General features: G+C 36.8%; 1 protein-coding gene across 6 annotated transcripts in view; it reads right to left on the reverse strand.

The window, feature by feature from the left end:
* Nucleotides 1–24750, reverse strand: part of RLF (RLF zinc finger) — an 82221-nt gene that overhangs the window by 42463 nt on the left and 15008 nt on the right. For 4 of the 6 annotated variants that reach the window (XM_081493975.1, XM_081493970.1, XM_081493973.1 and 1 more), the window contains exons 2-4: nt 7280–7434; nt 6294–6375; nt 3549–3681 (exon numbers count right to left, since the gene is read on the reverse strand). Coding sequence is in view for 1 of the 6 variants with exons in the window: in XM_081493970.1 (XP_081350096.1) it covers nt 3549–3681; nt 6294–6375; nt 7280–7434 (370 nt within the window). In the remaining 5 variants the exon portion in view is untranslated. Of the gene's footprint in view, nt 1–72; nt 136–3548; nt 3682–6293; nt 6376–7279; nt 7435–24750 lie in introns of those variants that run through there. The other 2 variants (XM_081493974.1, XM_081493972.1) reach the window with 1 other exon arrangement.

The following is a 24750-nucleotide window of genomic DNA, read 5'->3' on the forward strand; positions in this document are numbered from 1 at the left end:
ATAAAACCATGTATTTAGAAAACAAACGGTTATCACTTTTAATCAATGAAAAACTTTTAAATATTTCCTCACCTGGGCTTAAATTCTGTCTCCACAATTTTAACTATATGGCCTTGCCCATGTGTAATCTCTCGCCTGTTGAATGGATTAAATGAGATGGAAAGTACTAATACAGTGCCCATCACATAACAGGCACACTATAAATCACAGCTATTATTTCTATGAGGTAAAACTACTTTACTCAACATATTACAGTCACAGTTAAACTACTGTATTAATTTTTAACAAAGAGATCAAAGTTGCATTTTAAAAACACTTTGTTATGTTAAAATCAATCCTTACTTAACTGTATTTTTAAAAAGGAATCCATCCATACACTTCACTATTTAAAATGACACAATAAAGTGTACACTCCCAATTGTGTTCCCTTCTGTGTTCATTTTTTCAAACATTTTAATACAAAAAATATTTAACCATATATCCTCTCCTCCAGCTAGATTCAACAATTGAACTGTTTGGCCATATTTCTTTGTCTAGTTTTTCTTTTTCTGAGCCACTTAAAAGTAAGTTGCAAACATCATGATGGTTTACCTCCTATATACTTCAACATGTAATAAATCGTAACATTTAAGGTCCAGTGAAAACTTATCTTTTCCTTTTTTAACAGAAGAGAGTTTTTGTTTGTTTATTTTACTGAAGGCTCAGGTGACACATGACAACTCACACAATGGCTTCAGAGGTATGTGGCAGAAGGGAAACAAAAAACAGACTGGGGTGGGAAGAAAAACCACCAGGAAGAAGTAAGAACTGGCTGGTTCCTTCTCTACTAGATTGAGGGGACGAAGTTACTGCCTCTGAACAATTAGGATGGCTCTCTTCCCTCAACCCTTAGTAGGGAGAGGAAAAAAAAGGGCAAAAGCCTATTGCTTCCTGAGTCTCAAGAAAAATAAGGAAAAGCCAGGGTTTTGATGTCATGAATTAATAGGGGAGGAGATGCTGGGTAAGGCACAAGTCAGCTGGAAAAACTGGCAGATACCAGATGGCAGCTCTGGGTTTCCTCTAGCTGGAACCGCTGTAGCACAGTGAAAGGGGGTCTCCAAGGCTGACAGGCCTGAGGACTTTGGAGCTGTGGGCTGCTGCCATCGCCACTAGAAGTATGGGTGGTTTGCGGGCACTGGGGCTCAGGCCAGGAACCACCAGGGGGACCTTGGCTGGGCTTGGTCTTGCCATCTCTACATTTTGTGGTAGGCTGCTAGGGTGGCCTGGGGTAAAGGCCTTTGATACCCGGGTGGGAGGACCTGTTCATTTCCCTGCCGATCAGGCCAGGCAAAAGTGTCAACAACTGGTACATATTACATGCTTCAGTAAGAAACGTTTTGGGGGTGGGGGTGAAAGTGAAAGCCACTCAGTTGTGTCAGACTCTTTGCGAACCCATGGACTATACAGTCCATGGAATTCTCCAGGCCAGAATACTGGAGTGGGTAGCCTTTCCCTTCTCCAGGGGATCTTCCCAACCCAGGGATCAAACCCAGGTCTCTCACATTGCAGGAGGATTATTTACCAGCTGAGCCACAAGGGAGGCCCATGGGGGGGGGAGGCAGTGGTAAATTTGAGACTTCATGGCAGGAAAAATAAAAATCTTATGCACCTTTTTTTTTGTTCAAAAAACTAAACCAAAAGGCATTTACTCAGTTACTTGGAAGTTAAAAAATTTATTTTTAATGTTTCTGATTAGTATACTACTGAAAATGGCAATTAATGAAATTATAGTCACTGCTCTCAAGTATCAAATGTGTTAATATCTCGGCTACAAGGGCAATGAAGCTACACAGGAGGCTTTCTAAATCTGTTGATCTGAAATTAGTAAGGGCCAGTTGCAAAAGTAAGCCAGTCACAGGCTGCTCACCACTTATATTGTGGTTCTCAGAAAAATTCCTTACATATGTAGGTATCCTATACCCATTCAGAATTTTATAGATGGTAGGTACTTAATCTTTATTGAATATACAGGATACCATGGGATATTAGGTAAACAGTGCTTCTCTCCATTTTTTTTCTATGTAAAAAGAAATTGAGTACTATTAATTCCAGAGGTAGGAGGGTGAAATATTTGATTAGTTACATCAGGAAAAACAGGGGACATTTAATCCAATTCCATCTGTTCCCTCTGGGGCCTGGGCCTGTCTACAAAGGTCACGCAGTCTTCACTCCTGGATCCTTATCTGGGAATCTGCTAATTCTAGGATCCTTTTGCAACTATTTGGCGTTGTCCTCTAACAATTTTTTTTAAAAAAACTTCCCAGGTGGTGCTAGTGGTAAATACCCCTCCTGCCAATGCAATTTTTAATAATGATAAAGGCAATCACTGAGCGTCCACCTGCCTATATTTACAAAAGGATGCCATTTATCAAGAACCTCAACATAAAACATATTTACAAATCTATTTTCTATTTAACAGGTCTTTTTTTTTTTCTTGTCAGTATAACTGATAAGCAGTAGAATTATCAGAGGTAAGGGACCAAGAGAAAATCTAAGCACTCTTATTATCAATCATCTCACTATAAAGAAAAACCCAAATAACATGTATATAATAGGTTATCAAACTTGAGGAATGAATAAGTTAACTGAAATATTTTAAGACGTGTCTCCATGCTAAGTAGCTTCAGTTGAGCCCATTTCTTTGCGACCTTATGGACTGTAGCCCACCAGGCTCCTGTGACCATGGGATTCTCTAGCCAAGAATACTGGAGGTGGTTGCCATGCCCTCCCTCCAGGGGATCTTCCTGACCCAGGGTCAAACCCTTGTCTCTGATGTCTCCGGAGTTGGCGGGTTCTTTATCATTAATGCCACCTGGGAGGCCCATATTTTAAGACATCAACATACAAAAGGCCTGAGACTTGAACTAAAGATATATCAAAAGTGTAAATAAAAACTGTTTTGAAACTCATTCTTATTCCAGAAACATACTTAACAAAGATGTGATCCTTGTTAATTTTCTACTAACTTAAAGCAAACAAAATCATAATTGTTGGACATGTAAAATGAGATATTTTGTGTGTCTAAATGCAAACATCAACCCAAACCCATAAATCTGTTGGTCTTCAACTGACAATTTTTAAATAAAAATTTTCTTCTTTGTATATCTCTATAAAATGCTAAATTCCAATGCTTCATAAATCTAAAATAAAGAGTAATTTTCTGTCATAGTCCTCAGCTCTAGTAACCAGTAAACAAAATATAAGCAAAGCTCTACTATACACCAAGGACTAGAAGCAGATTATTAATTTCTATCACAGGAGCTCTGTATAAACATTGCTATTCAAAGCAATATTTAAAAACAAGTACAAAGGGATACTTTTAAAACTCTATGTTAAAATTCAAGAATCTTTAAACATTAAGTGCTAATGGCTAGTTTTTATTATTCAAAGGAGACCAGAATGACTGGTTATTTCACACAGGTGAAATTCACAAAATTTTAACCCATAAAAATTTTTAATTCTCTTAGAACTAAATCCTCCTTCAGTAGTCAGTATAGTTTTAATCTTACCTTCTTCTGTTTCTACTGGCTGTTGAGACAGAATTTTAAGAAGAACAGGATTTTTCCACACCCCTTCCTTGGTAACATGAACCAGTATTTGTAGGTTATTATTCCCAAATTCCAATAATGCATCATGTGACTCCTAAAAAAAAAAAAAAAGCATATCCAGAAAACAGGCAATATAAAAAGTCTTTTTGCCTTTTCAATATATCCGGAAGTCTATGAAAAGCCTTGTATCTTGGATTTCCTAAAAATAAATAAGCAGGGGGGAAAAAAGCTATCCTCAAAGTTTTATGAAATTCTGTTGCTGCTTTTAAATAATGAAACTAGGGCATTTTCACTAAGTTAAAGAGTACCTTTAAAATGTTTCCCTGAATTCCCCTAGGTAAAATTATCACCACAATTCAGTTTACATCCTTGAATTACTAAATTATTTTAAGGTCACTGGCACAGCTTTCTTTTAAAAGATTCTGCAGTATTCACATAGGCAACCTATTCCTTCTAACATAAGCATGACAATGATATCTATTGTTATGTATCTTTTTAATTGTTGAAATTCTTCTATCAAAAGACTTTTTAAATGACAGATGGCTCCAGGGACTTTCAATGCAGGGGCCACAGGTTCAATCCCTGGTTGGGAAACTAAGATTCCACAAGCTGAGAAGCATGACCCAATAAACAAATAAAGACAAAAAAAATTTTAAATAACATCAAATAAGAGTCTTCAAAAACTATGGTGGAATTTTAAAAATAATTTCTTGTTTAAGGTAAAACTATCCGAAGTCCACATCTTGAAATCTACAATATAGAAATACAAGTGCAAGATATTCACTCTAGCATTATTTACAATAAACAGCAAAGAGATCTGGCTAAATAATTTATGGTGCAGCCACATAACAGAATCCCAGGCAGTCATCAAGGAAGCTCTACATATACAATCCTAGACATATGTCCATGATAAAATCATTAAGTTAAAAAGGTTGCAAAACATAGGATCTCATTTTTGTTTATTTAAAACTCCATTTCAGAATGTATTTTTATATCCATAAAGAAAAGGTCTGGAAGGGTTACAAAAGCTGTAAATAGTGGTTGAGAATGCTCTCTGTGGCCTGCCTGGTAAAACTATTCTCTTATCAAAGGTATCCTCAAAACAATCTGGAGCCTTATCCATTTTTACCTAAAATAAGAAAACTTCAATTTTTCATGCTTTATATTTTTCCAGGGATTGTGTCTTATATTTATCTGTACCTCTACTGTATTTATTTTATTGAACACATACTCAGAAATGTGAATATATATATCCTAAATTGTCTGATAAATATTTTAACAAAGTTATACAGGTAGGGAGGAAGGCAAATATTTTATTTAGACATACAATCTAAAAAAAGAATGAAGAAATCTAAGAAGAGATACTAAGAAAGTATCACTCTGCAAAGGGATGCTAATAAAAAATAATAGTAACAGCCCTAATAAGAATAAGTTCGTTTGCCCTTCTAGAATGTCTTATGCCAGGGCAAAACTACTGGCAGACCCCAAAACAGAGAATGACAAAATCAACATGCTCTGTATGAAAGATGATTTTAACAACTGTATGAATATGTGAAGAGTTAGGACATTATAGGGATTAGAACATGCCAAGAATGTGACAAAGAATTCTTCTTAAACAGAAAATCTAAAAAGTAACAATTATCCGGGAGTTGGCGATGGATAGGGAGGCCTGGCGTGCTGCGGTCCACAGGGTCACAAAGAGTCAGACACGACTGAACTGAACTGAACATTATATCATTTCGTTTTGGATTATACAGTCAAGAAGAAAGAAATTTTCAAATAATGAGGTGTGTCTATTAACATGCAAACCTTGACTTATGCCTGCATGAAACAGGTCCAGGCTACTATGGAGTTTCTGTCCTTGAGGAAACAGTTAAACAAAGCAAGTTCTAGGTATAAATCTAGGTGTTAACTTTAGGCAAGTTAATTCACCTCTCTATGCCCGCCTCCCTATTTATAAATTGTGATTCAAATGATTTCTATGTTATATAAGGTTTGCAATTTGATTAAAAGATACAAAATGCAAAAACAATGTAGAGTACTGTTTACCACATAATTAATGATAATAACTGAATGATAGCTTTTTTACTTATTATGTCTGTTTTCTTTAAACAGTTTTTCTATCTCTACTGCTACCAGGCAAATTTGCTTTCTATTGCTGGCAGTGACACTTGCTTTTTTTCTCCTACCTTACTCTCCTCTCCCCAACTTGCTTTTTTCTGATCTGCTCATCTAAGAACGCTTATTATCAAGCCAAAAGATGAACTAACGTAGCTCTCCTATAAGTAAAATGTATGAACAGAATGTCTGATGACTACTTTTAATTGTTAGCATTATAAGACCCTGAAATTTTAGGGGAAATTACTAGATAAATGTACTATGAATGAACCAAATAGTGCTACATAATAAACATATACAATTTTATATTTTAATAGATTTATTCTAAAATTTTGTTTCTAAAGAATGAAAAATTTTTTGTTGACTTCTAAGCTATGTAAAGACTAACAAAACCAAATGAAAGGAAAAAACCAAGTAATTTTTAGGACACTCTTCATCTGAAAGGCCTCTTTCTCATTCCATGAACTTAATACAATATATAATGAACTTGTTTTTGTTCTAAGTTTCCAATTTTAGTTTACTGGGAGAAATTAACTAGGTGTCTTGGATATCCAAACAGAGACCTTTTTTGAGGCCAAATCAACCCACCTGTAAAGACTGGAGGAAGAGTACCCAGGCTTCACATGGCAGTTCACTTTCAGACACTGAAAGCAGTAATTCAAAACAACTCCTAGAATATGAAAAACTAAGTCAGTATATAACACTGGTTATAGTCATAATCAAGTACAGTACGACAGTGACACAACAGACATTTTAGATTTATTTAGACTATTTCAAATTTGTTTTTTACTCTTCAAAATTTTATCCAACATTGTTATATTAACTTTTCAACTTTAAAAAAGAGAAAAAAGAATAACTATGAAGCTTTAGAGGAGGAATAACAGGATTATAAAACAAGGAATATTTGTGTTCCCAAAAAAAAGTATGATGTTAGAGGTCTGGGGTTTTGGAAAATAGGAAGGAAAACAGTTAAGACCACAGAAAAGTAAAATCGATCACCAGACTAAAATTTATCCTACCAACAATCTGTTAACTGAATCAAGGTGATTCCAGAACTAAAAACTAACAGCTGTTGTATTTTTTCACTCTGCAAATAAAATACATTAAAGGTGTAATTTTGTCTGCTATTCGGTAGTTAAGTATTAAAATATCAGCTAAATCATCATGGACTCTCAGGGTGGTAATTTTATACTGTGCCCTGATACTTTCTGCTAGTAAAATTCAAATAATACAACTGAGTTGCACAATTTCACAGTAATTCCCTCAAAGACCACTACACCTTCCAGCTACTCCATCGCTTCAGTTGATCCATACCTAAGGACAGAAAGAGAACGTATCAATCTAAGCCTGAGTAGAAAAAGAGACTCTAGGGGCAATTAAATATTATGCTGCTTGGCTGCAGTTTCACTTATACTTGTCTCCTGAAAATGGGAATACAAAGGGGTCAGAGCAAAGGAAATTTCATTCAAAGGTATGACCCTTTAAACAATGTGATGCCATAGTAAAGAGAAGTCCGGCAAACATTACAACCAAAAATACTCAATTTTAAGAGTGATTTAAGTTCTTAAACTTACAGTACTAATCTGCCAAGCACTAACAGGACATCTTCACACTCGGTAGTTAAATACGGGCGAGCACTGGCAAAGCTTTGGATGGCAAGTCGATACACCTCCAGGAGATACACAATATGTTCTGATGCATTCTTGTTGCTTGCATACTGCAACAAGGTCTAAAAAATAAAGTTTTAATTATTTTAAAAATAAAGACAATGAAACAAACAAGACTATCTTTGTTCTCAAATGCACTACCCCTTCCCTTTTTTCTAATAGATGCATACACCTTTTATTTCACTCTAGTTTGTTTAGAGAATTCTATTTTCATCACTTAGTGAATTGTTTCTGTTGAATTAAAGGCAGAACTGCTCTTTTGACATGAGAATAAATCTAAGAATAGAGCCATAAAATGCTGACAGTTGTTCTCAATAGAGGTCTGGAGTTATCATCTCTGAAATTTAGTAATTAGTTTCATTAATACAACACTAACCATGTACCAATACACTGGTTATACAAGACTATGATTCCTGCCTTAGACAAGAGACATTGCTGTGTCTTAGCTCTTTTTTCTACACACATGGAACTGATTAGGCTTAATTTACACTTACCAGTTTATAAAAGGTTATGGTTATATTTAATGAAGTTATTTAAAAAACTAACATATATGCCAGATACTCCAAAATCACTGCAGACAGTGACAGTAGCCACAAAATTAAAAGATGCTTGCTCCTCAAAAGAAGAGCTATGACAAACCTAGACAGCATATTAAAAAGCAGAGACATCACTTTGCTTGCAAAGGTCCTATAGTCAAAGCTATGGTTTTTCCAAGAGTCATGTAGGGATATGAGAGCTGGACCACAAAGAAGCCTGAGCGCCAAAAAAATGCTTTCAAATTGTTGTGCTGGAGAAGACCCTTGAGAGTCCTTCGGACAGTAAGGAAGTTAAATCAGTCAATCCTAAAGGAAATTAACCCTGAATATTCATTGGAAGGACTGATGCTGAAGCTGAAGCTCCAGTACTTTAGGCCCCCTGATGCAAAGAGCCGGCTCATTGGAAAAGACCCTGATGCTGGGAAAGACTGAGGGCAGGAGGAGCAGGGGTTGACAGAGGATGAGATGGTTGGTTGGCATCATTGACTCAATGGACAGGAGTCTGAGCAAACTTTGGGAGATAGTGAAAGACAGGCAAGCCTGACATGCTGCAGTTCTTGGGGTCACAAAGAGTCAGACACGATTTAGCAACTTAACAAAAACAATGCCAGATGCCAGTTTATTTGTTTACAAAGGGGACAGTCATATTACCACCCAGAGTACCTCAATCCCCATATTTTGATATAAGAGGTTTTCTGGTGAGTTAAAAATCTAAAACAAAGGAAAATCAGAACCACAATAAGGCCTAAAAAATTACATGTTCAAATCACAATGGAAAGCTGGCTTCTGTTCTCTTTGGACAGTGTGGAAAATAGGCTAAGTTCTTGTTTGGAGTCTCTCTAGGTTCCACAAAGTTGCTCTCCCTTCTAGTAATATACTTCTTTCCTCTAATAACTGAATAGGTTTTGCTTATGCTTAATTGATACATGCTTAATTAATAGGTTAAGACTTGAATTATGCAAGTTTCCCACCCCCTAGTACACACATTCTGACTGGTTAGGTAGGGAGTTAAGGCTACTTCAGTAATAATCTCTTCAAGGATTCCTAACTTCCTATATTCTGATCTTTCTGCCTAGCAAACTACAAATAGCTTGGTGGTACTGCAGGATTCCGCTGATTTTCTGCAGTTTTTTCTGTAGTTTTCACAATAACAGTCCTTGTATCAGTTCTGATAATTAACAACTGTCTTGATTATTTAAAAAAAAAAAACTTAAAAGGGAAATGAATGATAAACCATTATATCATACTTTAATAAAAGCTCACTTAACTTACACACTCAATTATCTGATCATTGCATACTTGAATGATCAAGATACTTAAGCTATTAAGTTGGTAAGAAAAGTAATTGCGGTTTTGCACTGTGAATTTTAAATCATTATAACTAGGCTCAAACACATCTTCATTAATCAAAATAGGAACCATTACAATCAATGCATTTTTGCCAACAAGAAGTAAGTTTGTTTATTCCTGTAGCATAAAAATCCGTGCCTGGGGATTCGACAAACTCTTGGAAAACATTTTCTGCCTCCCGCTGGTTGTGGAAGCATTTTCCCTGCAAAAAGTTGTTGAGATGCTTGAACAAGTGGTAGTCGGTTGGCAAGAGGTCAGGTGGAAGAGGCACAAGTTCATAGACCAATTCATTCAACTTTTGAAGCATTTGTTGTGTGATGTGTGGTCAACCATTGTCGTGGAGAAGAATTGGTCAACAGAATGTTGCCCAATGCCGGCTGCAGGCGTTGCAGTTTTGGGTGAATCTCCTCAATTTGCTGAGCACACCTCCCAGATATAATGGTTTTGCCAGGATTCAGAAAGCTGTAGTGGATCAGGCCATCAGAGACCATGACCTTTTTTTGGTGCAAGTTTGGCTTTAGGAAGTGCTTTGGAGCTTCTTCTCAGTCCAAGCACTGAGCTGGTCGTCACCAGTTGTAATATAAAATCCACCTTTTGTTGCACATCACAGTCCAATCAAGAAATGGTTCATTGGGGACTTCCCTGGTAGCCCAGCGGCTAAGACCCCATGCTCTCAACACAAGGGGCATGGGTTCAAGCCCTGGTCAGGGAGCTAGAACCCACATGCCGCATTGAAGATCCCATGTTCTGCAACTAAGACCAGGCGCAGACAAAAAAACAAATGAAATATTTTTTTTTTAAAAAAAAGAAACGTTCATCGTTGTTGCGCAGAACAATAGAAGACAACACCTCAAAAAGATGATTTTTTTTTTTTGCAGTCCAACACCCACTAACTGAGCTTTTTCCAATTTGCTTTAAATGCCAAACAACTGCAGAATGGTAGGAGTTGAGTTCTTCGGCAACTTCTCATGTAGCTGTAAGAGGATCGGCTTCAGTGATCCTCTCAATTGGGCATTGCCAACTTCAAGAAATAGTGAAGGACAGGGAAGCCTGGCATGGTGCAGTCCATGGGGTTGCAAAAGAGTCAGACACAACTGAGCGACTGAACAACAACTTCTGACGGCCGGCCACTATGCTCCTCATCTTCAAGGCTCCTGTCTCCTCTGCCAAAACTTCTTGAACCACCACTGCACTGTGCATACACGAGGGGTTCCTGGGCCAAACGCGTTGTTGATGTTGGGAGTTGTCTCTGCTGCTTTACGACTCATTTTGAACTCGAACGAGAAAATCCCTCTAATTTGATTTTTGTCTAATATCATTTCCATAGTCTAAAATAAATATAAAATACACAGCAAGCAATAAGTCATTAGCAAAACCATAAAGTGAGAAAAGTACATGAAAATGATGTATAACATAACCACGTTTACTTAAGAATATATTCCAATATCAAACAGCAAAGTTCAACAATGCAAAACCACAATTACTTTTGCACCAACCTAATATTTCAGTATATCCATTCAATTAAGTATCTTGCTGTTTTACCACAGTCACTTTAAAGAAGTTGACGCCTTCTATATTTTCAGAAGAGCATTATGTCCCCATCTAATCAAATCTCAAATTTAATAAAATAAGAAAAAAACTGAATGATAACAGAGGATGATAAAACTGACCCCATAATAATATTTCTAGCTAAATGAGTGAAGAGAAGGAATGCAGAATTGTGTGCTTCTTAGTTACATAAATAAGATTTCACACTGTTGCTGTTCAGTCGCTAAGCTGTGTCTGACTCTCTGCAAACCCATGAACTGCAGGCTTCCCTGTCCTTCAGTATCTCCTGGAGTTTGCTCAAGCTCATGTCCACTGAATTGGTGATGACATCCAACCATCTCGTCCTCTATCACCTCCTTCTCTTCCTGCCCTCAATCTTTCCCAGCATCAGGGTCTTTTCCAATGAATCAACTCTTTACATCAGGGGGCCAAAGTACTAGAGCTTCAGTTTCAGCATCGGTCCTTCCAGTGAATATTCAGGGTTGATTTCCTTTAGGACTGACAGGTTTGATCTCCTTGCTGTCCAAAAGACTCTCAAGAGTCTTCTCCAGCACCACAGTTCAAAAGCATCAATTCTCTGGCACTCAGCCTTCTTTATGGTTCAACTCTCATATCCATACATGACTACTGGAAAAAAAATAAAAGCTTTGACTATACAGACCTTTGTAAGCAAAGTGATGTCTCTGCTTTTTAAAGTGATGTCTCTGTTTTTTAATGCTATGCCTAGGTTTGTCATTGCTTTTCTTCCAAGGAACAAGCATCTTTTAGTTTCATGACTGCAGTCACCATCCACAGTGATTTTGGATTATTTCACATATCTCTTAACAAATCTCTTAAAATCTATGTCAGAAAGAAACTGTTTTAGGTCAGCAAATTACTTATTTTCTGCATTGGTTAATCTGAAAACCAGAAGGCTTTACAAATTTATATTCAGTATCAGAATTTACGTTCCTAAAGGTCAGATAATATCTTATCAACCTCAGAAGGCCAAACACTCCTCCACTCACTTCCATCTCTATAGGACATTCAAGTCTCATTAAATGTTTACTGAATAAATTTACCATTTTACTGAATAAACTCATCATTCTATTCATTTGCCAAATATTTTTTCATAGCCTACTTCAGTAAGGAGCTAGGTACTGGGGGGAAAGACACAGGGGCCTATCCTGGAGCTTTCAGAATGAGTCAACATAGCATGACAGTTGAAACCACATGTGCAAATTAACCAACTGCTGGCTAACGTATGCAAAAAGAAGGGTGGAGGGCATAGAGATGAGGCTGTTCTTTCTACAGTCCACCTTCTCACTCAGAAGCTCCTGCCACCAATCTAATATCTTCTGACAAGACATCCAATTAAGCCTCCCAAGTCACACAAGATTCAATACCCCGTGAGTACTTATGTTTACATTTTCCCCATACTTATTTATATATTTTTTATATTCCTAAATCTTTCCCCCCTTATATGCAATCACATTAAAGAAGTGTCCTTCACTGCTATATTTAAAATGGATAACCAATAAGGTCCTACTGTATAGCACAGGGAACTCTGCTCATTGTTATGTGGCAGCTTGGGTGGAAAGAGAGTTAGGGGGAGAATGGGTACATGTATACGTATGGATGAGTCCCTTCGCTGTTCACTTGAAACTGTCACAACATTGTTAATCGCCTATAATCCAATATAAAATAAAAGGTTAAAATGGTTAAAAAAATTTTTTACAAGGGAGGTGTCCTTAACATATCCACTATGTGCATACTCTGGACACTGGAAGAACCACTGGAACAATCTTCTTTACTGTCATTGTTTTTAAGAACGCAAGATTAAATTGAATGAATTATAGCCATCCAAATAACATTTTTAAGTAACTCGTGTAAACAAAATTCCATCAAAAGCAGAAAAGAAAAATGGAGTCTTTTATTTCTCTTTAGAAATTTAAATTTTAGACACCAACAAAACTAAGACAGGGGCACTAAATAATAACTATGACTCCCTCAAGTTCATTGGTATTCTTCAGAAACCAAATTAATGGCCTCTTCTCTTTGTTTCAGTAAACTTATTTATCCTACTAAAGTTTACTAAGTAGCAATAATGTGGAGGGTAACAGAGATGAAGACTCCATTCCTGCCCTTAAAGAACTAAGTACACTGAGAGGTCAGATAAAATTAGCCCAATCAGGTACCATCTTTATCTTAAACACTTTCACAGGATGTTCTCATTCATATCTCAGGCAGATTATCTCTCAAGTCCTTGCTATATATCTCAAATGCCTGTTAGACATTTCCATCTGGATGTCCTATTCAAATCTAAAATTCAACATGGTGAAAACAAACATCTTCCCCAGCAAATATGCTCTTCCTCCTATGTTCCATCTGTCTCTTTTCAGGAGCCAGAGCTAAAAAAAAAAACTATCTCTGAAATCACCACACCAAAGTTTATTGATTCAATGGCAAAAACATTAATACCTTTGTCTCTCATCTTTATTGACTATGCCAAAGCCTTTGACTGTGTGGACCACAATAAACTGTGGAAAATTCTGAAAGAGATGGGCATACCAGACCACCTGACCTGCCTCTTGAGAAACCTGTATGCAGGTCAGGAAGCAACAGTTAGAACTGGATATGGAACAACAGACTGGTTCCAAATAGGAAAAGGAGTATGTCAAGGCTGTATATTGTCACCATGCTTATTTAACTTATATGCAGAGTACATCATGAGAAACACTGGGCTGGAGGAAGCATAAGCTGGAATCAAGATTGCCAGGAGAAATATCAATAACCCTGGATATGCAGATGACACCACCCTTATGGGAGAAAGTGAAGAACTAAAGAGCCTCTTGATGAAAGTAAAAGAGAAGAGTGAAAAAGTTGGCTTAAAGCTCAACATTCAGAAAACTAAGATCATAGCATCCTGTCTCATCACTTCATGGCAAATAGATGGGGAAACAGTGGAAACAGTGGCTGACTTTATTTTTCTGGGCTCCAAAATCACTGCAGATGGTGACTGCAGTCATGAAATTAAAAAACGCTTACCCCTTGGAAGGAAAGTTATGACCAACCTAGACAGCATATTAAAAAGCAGAGACATTACTTTGCCAACAAAGGTCCATCTAGTCAAGGCTATGGTTTTTCCAGTGGTCATGTATGGGTATGAGAGCTGGACTATAAAGAAAGTTGAGCGCAGAAGAATCGATGCTTTTGAACTGTGGTGTTGGAGAAGACTCCTCAGAGTCCCTTGGACTGCAAGGAGATCCAACCAGTCCATCCTAAAGGAGATCAGTCCTGGGTGTTCATTGGAAGGACTGATGTTGAAGCTGAAACTCCAATACTTTGGCCACCTGACGCGAACAGCTCACTCATTTGAAAAGACCCTGATGCTGGGAAAGATTGAGGGCAGGAGGAGACGCGGACAACAGAGGATGAGATGGTTGGATGGCATCCCCGACTCGATGGACATGGGTTTGGGTGGACTCCGGGAGTTGGTGATGGACAGGGAGGCCTGGCGTGCTGCGGTTCATGGGGTCGCAGAGTCGGACACAACTGAGCGACTGAACTGAACTGATCTTATGCTTTATTTCTGTAGCCAGTGACTTAAGACTAGGCTCCGAACATCCCTCATCTGGAATGCCACAACAGTTTACTTCTCTAGGTTAAATACCCTTCAGTTCTGTGTATGTGTTAGAATCATAATTTATTTGTACATAAAAAATTAATGCACAGGGGGAAAAATTTAGAAGGAATTCAGCCATATTAATGTTAGGAAGAACTACTGGAAGGACTGATGCTGAAGCTGAAGTTTCAGTATTTTGGTCATTTGATGCGAACAAACGACTCATTGGAAAAGTCCCTGATGCTGGGAAACATTGAGGGCAGAAGAAGAAGGTGTCAGAGGTGGCTGGATGGCATCACCGATGCCATGAATATGAACTTGGGCAAGCTGTGGGAGACTGTGAGGGACAGGGAGGCCTGGCGTGCTGCGGTTCATGCGGTCGCAAAAAGTCGGACACGACTGGGCAACTGAACAACAGTAGTAGGATTATAAACAATTTTGTATCATTTTTATATTTTTCTGAAATTCTTCCCAAATTTTCTTTATTAAGCATTATTATATTTACAAGAAGAAGGAAAGATTATCCCCCCTTATCCCAATTCTATCTACATTCCTCACTATATGGTTTCAAACAGGTTGGCAGCATCTGGACTATTCTCTGAAACTACCAGGGAAGGAGAATTTTTTTCATAATAGTCATTGTTTATGCAGGGATGCATTCCAATTTAAGACTCAAATGGTTTGAGACTAACTTTTCCAGTGGAATAATCATAGTTAATATTTTTGAGCATACACTATGCACTAGGTATTTTCCTAAGAGCTTTTCATGGTACTAACATTTAATACAATAACCCAAAGAGGTAAGTGATTTATCATCAGCCTATTTTTAAAATGAGGAAACAAAAGCACAGAGAGATTATTTTCTGAAAGTCACCATTGTAGTAAATGCTGGATTTAGGATCTGAACTGGGGTCATCTGACTCCAGAGCCCACACTTAGTCACTCTGCTACAAGACTTTCAAGAACGCACAATTCTACAACTATTTTACTTGTGTTTTAAATTCTCCCCCTCCTGCCCCCAAGCATTAGTTTTAATCTTTTACAACAAGTAGTATCATGGACATCATTTGATCTTATTCCCAAGAGTTTACAATCCCATTTAAAGTGACTGCTTCTGGGGAAAGTTTTTCAGCAATAGTGAGATTGATGCTCCACACTTTAGAATGTTGGTGGTTCACACAGAAATGACAAACGTATCTGGTAATTGGTGCTTACTGTTAAATCTGTCTGTATGTGACTTTTAATAGAAGAGGATTTGCATTACTTCAAATTTTGTCCGTAAAGCAAGAAATCTTATTGATTTTAATTTCTCAACATGTGAAATTCCCAGAATTAAATAAATTTGAGTAAAATGTGACTGTACTATGACAGACAGACTTCCAGCAGGGGTAGCACTTGAGTTTGAAAATGGGAAAGTGAGGGGAAAAGAAACTCAGGTAGACAGCAACATGAACAAAATCCGAAAAAATCAATAGAACAGATGGGGCAAAACAGTGACAAGACTTAACATCACTTGGTGAGGAAGCATGGGAGATTTCTCTCGAAGAGACTAAGCTGGGTATGAGATGAAATGTAATGGGAAGTGAACAGCTGGCTGCTTACATTCAGAAAGTGGCTAGAGTAAATTACAACCTTTAAGTCTTACAACATACATTGCTATTAGACCGCATCTCACACTTTTTATATTGGTTACAGTTGGCTTTTTAAACCCAGAAATATGACTTGTTACTTTATCTACCTACCTATTTATCTTTTCTGATTAACTTTCACTGGATTCAACCCATCATCCTAGCCGACCAAGATTATTTTTAGATACTGATTCTGTCATAGGATTTAACTATGCTAACTTCATTTTCAATTTTAAAAAATATCTTTTGCTGGGCTTGCCTGGTGGCTCAGTGGTAAAGAATCTGCCTGCCAATGCAGGAGACACAGGTTCAATCCCTGTGTCTTCATCCGGGAAGGTGCCACATACTACGCAGCAACTAAGCCCGTGCGCCGCAACTACTGAGCCTGTACTCTAGAGGCTAGGAGCCGCAGTCACTAAAGCCTGCAATAACAGAAACCAGCACAATGAAAAGCCCGCGCACTGCAACTGGAGAGCAGCCCCACCTCTCTGCAACTAGAGAAAAGCCCTCGCAGCAACGAAGACTGAACAAGGCCAAAAACAAATAAAAATTTAAGAAAATGTATCTTTTGCTGTTTCGTAATAAAATATCCTTTATTGTTTAAAAAAAATATAGATAAGTGGAGAAGTAAAAACAAAAATGTCATTAATAAACACTATCACTACTCCAAAACAGACCACTGTTAACAGATAAAATTAAGTTTGAGGGGTTTTTACGCCTAAATGCTGCTGCTGCTGCTAAGTCGCTTCAGTCGTGTCCGACTCTGTGCGACCCCATAGACGGCAGCCCACCAGGCTCCCCCGTCCCTGGGATTCTCCAGGCAAGAACACTGGAGTGGGTTGCCATTTCCTTCTCCAATGCAGGAAAGTGAAAAGCGAAAGTGAAGTCGCTCAGTCGTGTCCGACTCTTACGCCTAAATAGTAGCATATTAATGGATTCAAGCTATACTGTTTTGTAAAACTTTCTTCAACATCAATATTTTTATACCTCATGTGTATACCACAATTTATTACTCAAGTCCCTGTTTCTGAACATGATGGTTTCTAACTTTTCATTACTATGCAAAGTTAGAAATTTCTATATGCAATACTTATATAATTATTATAATATTTAACACAATGTTCTATAAACAGAATTGCTGGGTCAAAGGATGCATAATTTTTAAGAATTTACATAGTGCCAAATTCTGCACCAGAAAATTTGTTCCAATTTACATTCCTATTATTTATGTAAGATATCGACAGATTGAGAAATTATCACAATTATTGCACATTACAATCTAAATACAATCTTTTCAGGGTCACATGGATAGGGCAAATACAGTCTTTTGTTTATTCAATTTACAATCCTTTCATTACTACTGTGACTGAATAAAAATTTTCATGTTTATGATATCTTTAATTACTACAGCATCTATATGGTATCTTCATCTCAGTTATCAATAATAGTAAGGAAGAGAGCTTGAATGAGAACAGTTTCAACAGTTAAACTTCCCCCCAAAATTGAAGAGGAACAAATTCTAACTCATTCTATGAGGCCAGTATGACTTTGATATCAAAGCCAAAGACTATAAGTAAAGAAGACTACAGACCAATATCCCTTATGATACAAAAATCATCAACAAAATATTAGCAAGCTGAATTCAATGGCATATTAAAATAAACTATACACTATGACCAAGTGGGATTTATTCCTGGAATGCAAGGATGGTTCAGCATATGAAAATCGCATTAAGAGCATGAAGTGAAAAAACCTCACGTCACCTCAACTGATGTAGAAAGAGTATTTGAAAAATTCAATAACCTTTCATGATAAACACTCAACAAACTAGGAGTAGAAGAAAAGTACCTCAAAATAATATAGACCATGAATGAAAAATCCTAACATTATACTCAATGGTGAAAGACTTAAAGCTTTTCCTTTAAGGTCAGGAAGAAAGATGCCCACATTCCCCACTTCTATTAAATACAGTACTTGAAGTCCTAGTGAGAGCAATAAGGCAAGAAAAAGAAATAAACGGCATCCAAATTGGAAAGAAAAGTAGTATCACTGTTTGCAGATGACATGATTTTATATGTAGAAAATATTAAAAATTCCACATTAAAAAAACTAACCAAATAAACAAGTTCAGAAAAGTTGCACAATATGAAACCAACACACAAAAATCAGCTGTGTTGTTTTTTTGTTTTTGGCTGCAACACACAGCGTGCAGGATCTTAGTTCCCCAGCCAGGGATGAAAGCACAGAATCCTAACTACTGGACCGCCAGGGAATTCCCTCAGTTGTGTTTTTATACAACAGTGAACGATCTGAAAAAGAAGTCAACCATTCCATTTATAATTGCATCAAAAATATAGGAATAGTGACTTCCCTGTTGGTTCCGTGGTTAGGAATATGCCTGCCAATGCAAGTGACACGGGTTTAATCCCTGGTCTGCCCACATGCCATTGGACAACTAAGCCCATGTGTTGCAATTATTGAAGCCCACCCGCCCTACAGTCCATGCTCCTCAACGAAGCCACCAAAATGAGAACCCATGTATTGCAACGAAGAGTAGCTCCTCGTGCCACAATTAGAGAAAAGCCCACATGCAACAATGAAAAGCCCATGGGTTACAACAAAGACCCAGTGCAGCCAAAAATTAACAAATTTTAAAAATAGAGGAATAAACTTAACCAAGGAAGTGACTTACACACTGAAAACTATAACATTAAAACTTAATCAAAGACACTAAAGAAGACACAAATAAATGGCAAGACATGACACAAAAACGTCTGTGGAATGGAAGACAATGGTGTAAGATGTTGATTCTACACAAAGCAATGCACAGATTCATGAAATCCCTATCAAAATCTCAATTTTGGGGGGGCAGGGGGGCAGAAATAGAAAGTTCATCCTCAAATTAACATGGAATCTCAAGGGACCCTGAATCGCCAAAACAAACTTGAAAAGAAGGATAAAGTTGTAGATCTCACACTTTCTTTTTTTTTTCTGTCACACTTTCTGATTTCAAAATTTACTACAAAGCTACAGTAATCAAAGCAGTGTGTACTGGCATAAACACACACAGACCAATGAAACAGACTAGACAGTCCAGAAATAAACCGTCATGTGCATGCGTGTGTGCGTGCTACATTGCTTCAGTCATGTCTGACTGTTTGTGACTCTATGGACTGTAGCCTGCTAGGCTCCTCTGCCCATGGGATTCTCCAGGCAAGTGGGTTGCCATGCCCTCCTTCGCAAGATCTCCCAGAACAAGGGACCAAACTGGCGTCTCTTATGTCTCCATTGGCAGGCAAGTTCTTTACCACTAGGGCCACCTGGGAAGCCCATAAACCCTCATATATATGGTCAAATGATTTTCCAAGGTGTCAAGACCACTCAGCAGGGGAAAGGATAATCTTTTCAACAAGTACTACCGGAAAAATGGAATACTGACATACAAAAGAATTTGTCTCTTACCTTATACCATATACATAAATTAACTCGAAATAGATCTAAGATCAGACTCCCAAGGAAAAGAAATAAAAGCAAAAATAAACCCTATTTACAATCTAATCAAACTTAAAAGCTGTTACACAGCAAAGGAAACTATCAACAAAATGAAATGTCTTTTTTTGAAACAGGGAATGGGAGAAAACATTTGCAAATGATATGACTGACAAGGGATTAATATCCAAAATATACCAATAACTTCTACAACTCAATATCAAAACACCAAACAACACAATCAAAAAATCGGCAGAAGACCTAAGCAGATATCTCTCCAAAAACAAAACATACAGATGACCAACAGGCACACGAAAAGATACTCAACATCACTAATTATTAGAGAAACACAAATTAAAACCACAATGAGGTATCACTTCACATCAGTCAGAATGGCTATCATCAGAAAGTGTGAAAATAACAAATGCTGGAGAGGGTGTGGAGCAAAGGGAACCCTCCTACATTCTTGTTGGGAATGTAAACTGGTACAGACACTATGGGAAACACTATGAAGGTTACTTCAAAAATTAAAAATAGAGTTACATATGATCCAGCAATTCTACTCCTGGGTATAAATACAGAAAAGACAAAAAATCTAATTTAAAAAGATACATGTACCCCAATGTTTATAGCAGCACTATTTACAATACCCAAGATGGGAAAAACTCAAGTGCTCATTAACAGACAATTGACTTAAGAAGATGTGGTACAAGTATGTGTGTACATGTACACACACAAACACACAAAACGAAATATTACTCAGTCATAAAAAAGAATGAAATATCGCCATTTGCAGCAACATGGATGGGACCTAGGGGGTATCATACTAAATGAAGTCAATCAGATAGAAAAACACAAATATGATATCACTTATACATGGAATCTAAAAAGTACTATAAATTAATCTATATACAAAAAAGACTCACAGACACAGAAAACAAATTTATGGTTACCAAAGGGGGAGGTGGGTGATAAATCAGGAGTACTATGGGATTAATAGATACAAACTGCTTCACATAAAACAGATAAGCAAGAAGGATTGACCATATTACACAGAGACCTATATGCAATATCTTGTAATAGCCTATAATGGAAAATAATCTGAAAAAAAAAAGTAACTGAATAATTTTGCTGTACACCTGAAACTAACACATACTGTAAATCAACTATACTTCAAATAAAAAAAAGAAAAAAGGAAAAAATAGATCTAAGAGCTAAAATCATAAAACTCTTGGAAGAAAACAATGGGAAAAAGCTTCATATTGGATTTGGAAATGATAATGTTTGTAAATGTTTGCAAAGATGTGGAAATTTTGGAACCCCTGTGCATTGTTGATGGGAATGTAAACTGGTGCAGCCACTGTGCAAAATGTATGGTGGTTTCTCCAAAAATTAAACTGAATTACCATATGATCCAGTAATTTTGCTTCTGAATATATACCCAAAAGAACTCAAAGTACAGATTTGGAGAGTTATTTGTACCCATGTTCATAGCAGCATTACTTACAATAGGTGGAAGTAATCCAAGAATCCATCAAGGGATGGATGAACAAATTGTGGCATATAAACACAATGGAATATTATTCAGCCTTAAAAGGAAAACTTGACACGTGCTACAAAGTCAATAAATCTTAAAGTCATCATGCTAAGTGAAATAAGCAAGCCACAAAGTGACATATGTTTCCACTTATGTCAAATTCATAGACAAAAAGTATAGAATGGTGGTTACCAGAGGCAAGAGACAGGGAGGAACAGGAAATTAGTGTCTGATGAGTTCAGAGGTTCAGTTTGAGAAGATGAAAATGTTCTGGAGATGAATGGTGATGATGGTTGCATAACAACATAATATACTTAATGCCACAGAACTGTATGCTTAAAAATAGCTAAAATGGCAAATTTTATATTATGCATACTTTACCACAATGTAAAAAAATACCAAAAGAAGTTAACTTTATGTCTTGAGATTTAAGAAGAGCAATTTCCAAGAAACAGAAGTGGGTGAGCATGAACAGGAAGAGTGGGGAAAGAGAGGAGGATAAATTCAAGTATTTCCCATTTCTGTTTTAGTAAGTCACTACTACTAAAGAGATGTAGAATACTTCTTAAATACGAAAATTTTAAAATCTGAGCTTTATCACTGGGGAGGATTATAATTCTGAGGCAGCTATCTAAAAGAGTGAAATAAAATGCCTTTCAGCTGGGGAGCCGAACTTCTACCCCCATTATTTGCCAGCTAACAGTGGGTTCTTGATTTTTTTAAAACATTCAACTGAAATGACTGAGTACTCATTCTGCACCAGACATTGTGCAATATAGCTTAAAAACAAAACAAACAAACAAAAAACCTGTGGCAAAACACACGTAACAAAATTTACCATCTTAATCATTTTTAAGCGAACAGTTCTATGATATTAAGTATATTTACCCCGCTGTGCTACCACCACCAACATCCATCCACACAACTTGTTTCATCTTACAAAACTGAAATTGAACCCATTAAACAGTAACTCCTCATTCCTCCCTTCCCTCCAGCCCCTGGCAACCACCATTCTTCCTGTCTGTGTGCAATATACTTTCATAATATTGTATTTTCTGTTTGAAAAAAGCAACACAAGAGAGTGGTAATGGCATCAAGGTATACAAATAGAACAATAGAACAGAATAAAGTCCTGAAATAGACCTACATACATATGGCTAATTGATTTTCAGCCAAGTGCAAAGGAGATTTCTCAATTCAGTGGGAAAGCAGTCTTTTCAACAAATGCTGTTGGGACATTTAGATGCTCATATTTTTTTAAAAAAGAACTTCCACCCATCATTCACACAACATACAAAAAGTAACTCCAAATGGATCATAGATCTAAATGTAAAACCTAAAACAGTAACATTTACAGAAGAGAACATAGAACATCTTTGTGCTCTTAGGTTAGGCAGATTTCTCAGATATAACATGAAAACTATAATCAATAAAAGAACAAGTTGATAAATTGAACTTTGTCAAAATTAAGAACATGTGTTCTTCAAAAGACACCGTTAAGAAGAGTAAACAGACAAGCCACAGCCTAGGAGAATACATGCCAACAAGCCATGGCTTGGCTGCTCCTGGGGCCATCTAGTAATGCAGGACTTCTCTTTCCTGTTAATGTCTCACCCAGTTTTTCCTTGAAGTTCTTGACAGTGTCTCGTGTGAGTTTACCAACAGTTCTGTCCACAATGTGTGACTGACACTATGTTGCTCTGCCTCAGTTCATCCTTGTCATGATCTGCTCTCCCTAGGCTTAGGCTCTCTTCATGCCCACCCTCAGCACAGTGGAATCTGTATCACAGCCAAGGGCATTCCCTCCAGAGATACCAAGTGAACCAGTGACAGAATGTATGTAACTTAAAAGTGATACAAATCACCACCTCCAATCTGTCTACCCTTTTGCCATCTACATTTAAAAAAGCAAAAAAAAGAACATATTGAATAAAGGGCTTGGGTCCAGAAACACACACACTCCTCTCAAAACTCAACAATACGAAAACAATCCAATTTTTTCAAGTCAGCAAAGGAGTTGAAAAGATACATTTCCAAAGAAGATATATGGCTGGTAAATAAGCAGGTGAAAAGATACCCAACAAAAGTCACTAGGGAAATGCAAATAAGAGACACAGTGAGCTGCCACTGATTTTAGGATGGCTAAAACTACAGTAAGAAGACTGGCCACACCGCGTTGATCAGGAAGTGGACAACTAGCACTCTCATACATTGTTGTTAGGAACGTAAAACGATACTACTCTGAAAAACCTGACATGTGACCCACCCATTCATTTACCCAAGAGAAAGTATTTGTTCACACAAAGACTTACATATGAATGTTCAAAACAGCTTTGTTTGTATTACCCAAAAACTGGAAACAAGCTGAATGGCCAACAGGTGAATGGACAAACAAATCATGATAAAGCCATATAAAGAATAGTCAGCAATAAAAGGAATTAATTATTAATATATACAACATAAGAGAATTTCAAAATAATTATACTGGTTGAAAAAAACCAAAAAGAGGTTTTTTATGTAAAATTCTAAAAATGCAATGTAATCTATAATCTAATCAATAGAGAAAGCAGCATAACTGAGTGAGGATGGAAAGTTATTATGGAAGGAAAGTAAGAAAGAGGAAATACAATGGGAGTAGAAAGAAAGTTCTAGGAGTGATGGGTATATTCATTATTTTGACTGGTTTCACTGGTATAAAAATATGCCAAAGCTTATCAAGTTTTAAATATGAGCGGTTTAATGTATGTCAATTATACCTCAATAAGCTATTTTTAAGAAAAGACAATGATCCACAAAATGTACAAAACCACAAAAAAAAATTTAAATAAATTTTACATTTTAATTGTCAGATTTATTATTTTCACTGTAATAAAATGTAAAAATTCTGCACATAAAGATAATACAAAAAGTGAAAAGATAAACTGAAGAAAATATAATTCTGAAGTAATGACCAACAAAGTATATTCATGTCTAGAATACTTTCATAAAACCTGTTAAGAAAAAGACAATCCAAATGAAAAACGAGCAGAAAATGGGAAAGATAACTCATAAAAGAGGAAATCTGAATAGCAATAAATGTAACCAAAAGTATAAGCAACTCTTCACATCAGGAAAAAAAAAAAATCCACAATAAGATACCACAGTCCACCCACCAGAATGGCTAAAATTAAACTGTCTGACTACACCAAGTATTGGCAAGAATATAGGGCAACAGTAACTTTCAAACACTGATAACTGCATAAACTGCTACAAATACTGTGGAGAGTAACTTGGCAGTATTTATTACAGTTGAAGATAGGCCTATGTATGAACCCAGGAATTCCACTCTAAGCATATACTCTGAAAGAAATTCTTGCATCCAGATATAAACATACAAAAAAAAGACGTCTACCCCAGCAGTTAATGTAAATGCCTTCAAATCCATTAAAAAGAATGGAAAAATTAACTGTGATGTATTTACATAATGAAATACTACATACCATGAATGTATAAAAAAATGAATGTTATCAAAACTATACATACCAAAAAGTATACATGTAACTAGATAACTCTTAGAAACATTATTCAAAAAGCTTCAGAAGAATGCATGTGCATGCCTTCATGCTAAGTCACTTCAGTATGATTCTCTGTGACCCTATGGACTGTAGCCTGCTAGGTTCCTCTGTCTATGGGATTCTCCAGGCCAA

Source organism: Giraffa tippelskirchi, chromosome 5 (assembly GCF_054371585.1).
Source record: "Giraffa tippelskirchi isolate mGirTip1 chromosome 5, T2T-mGirTip1v1.2.pri, whole genome shotgun sequence".
Classification (NCBI taxonomy): domain Eukaryota; kingdom Metazoa; phylum Chordata; class Mammalia; order Artiodactyla; family Giraffidae; genus Giraffa; species Giraffa tippelskirchi.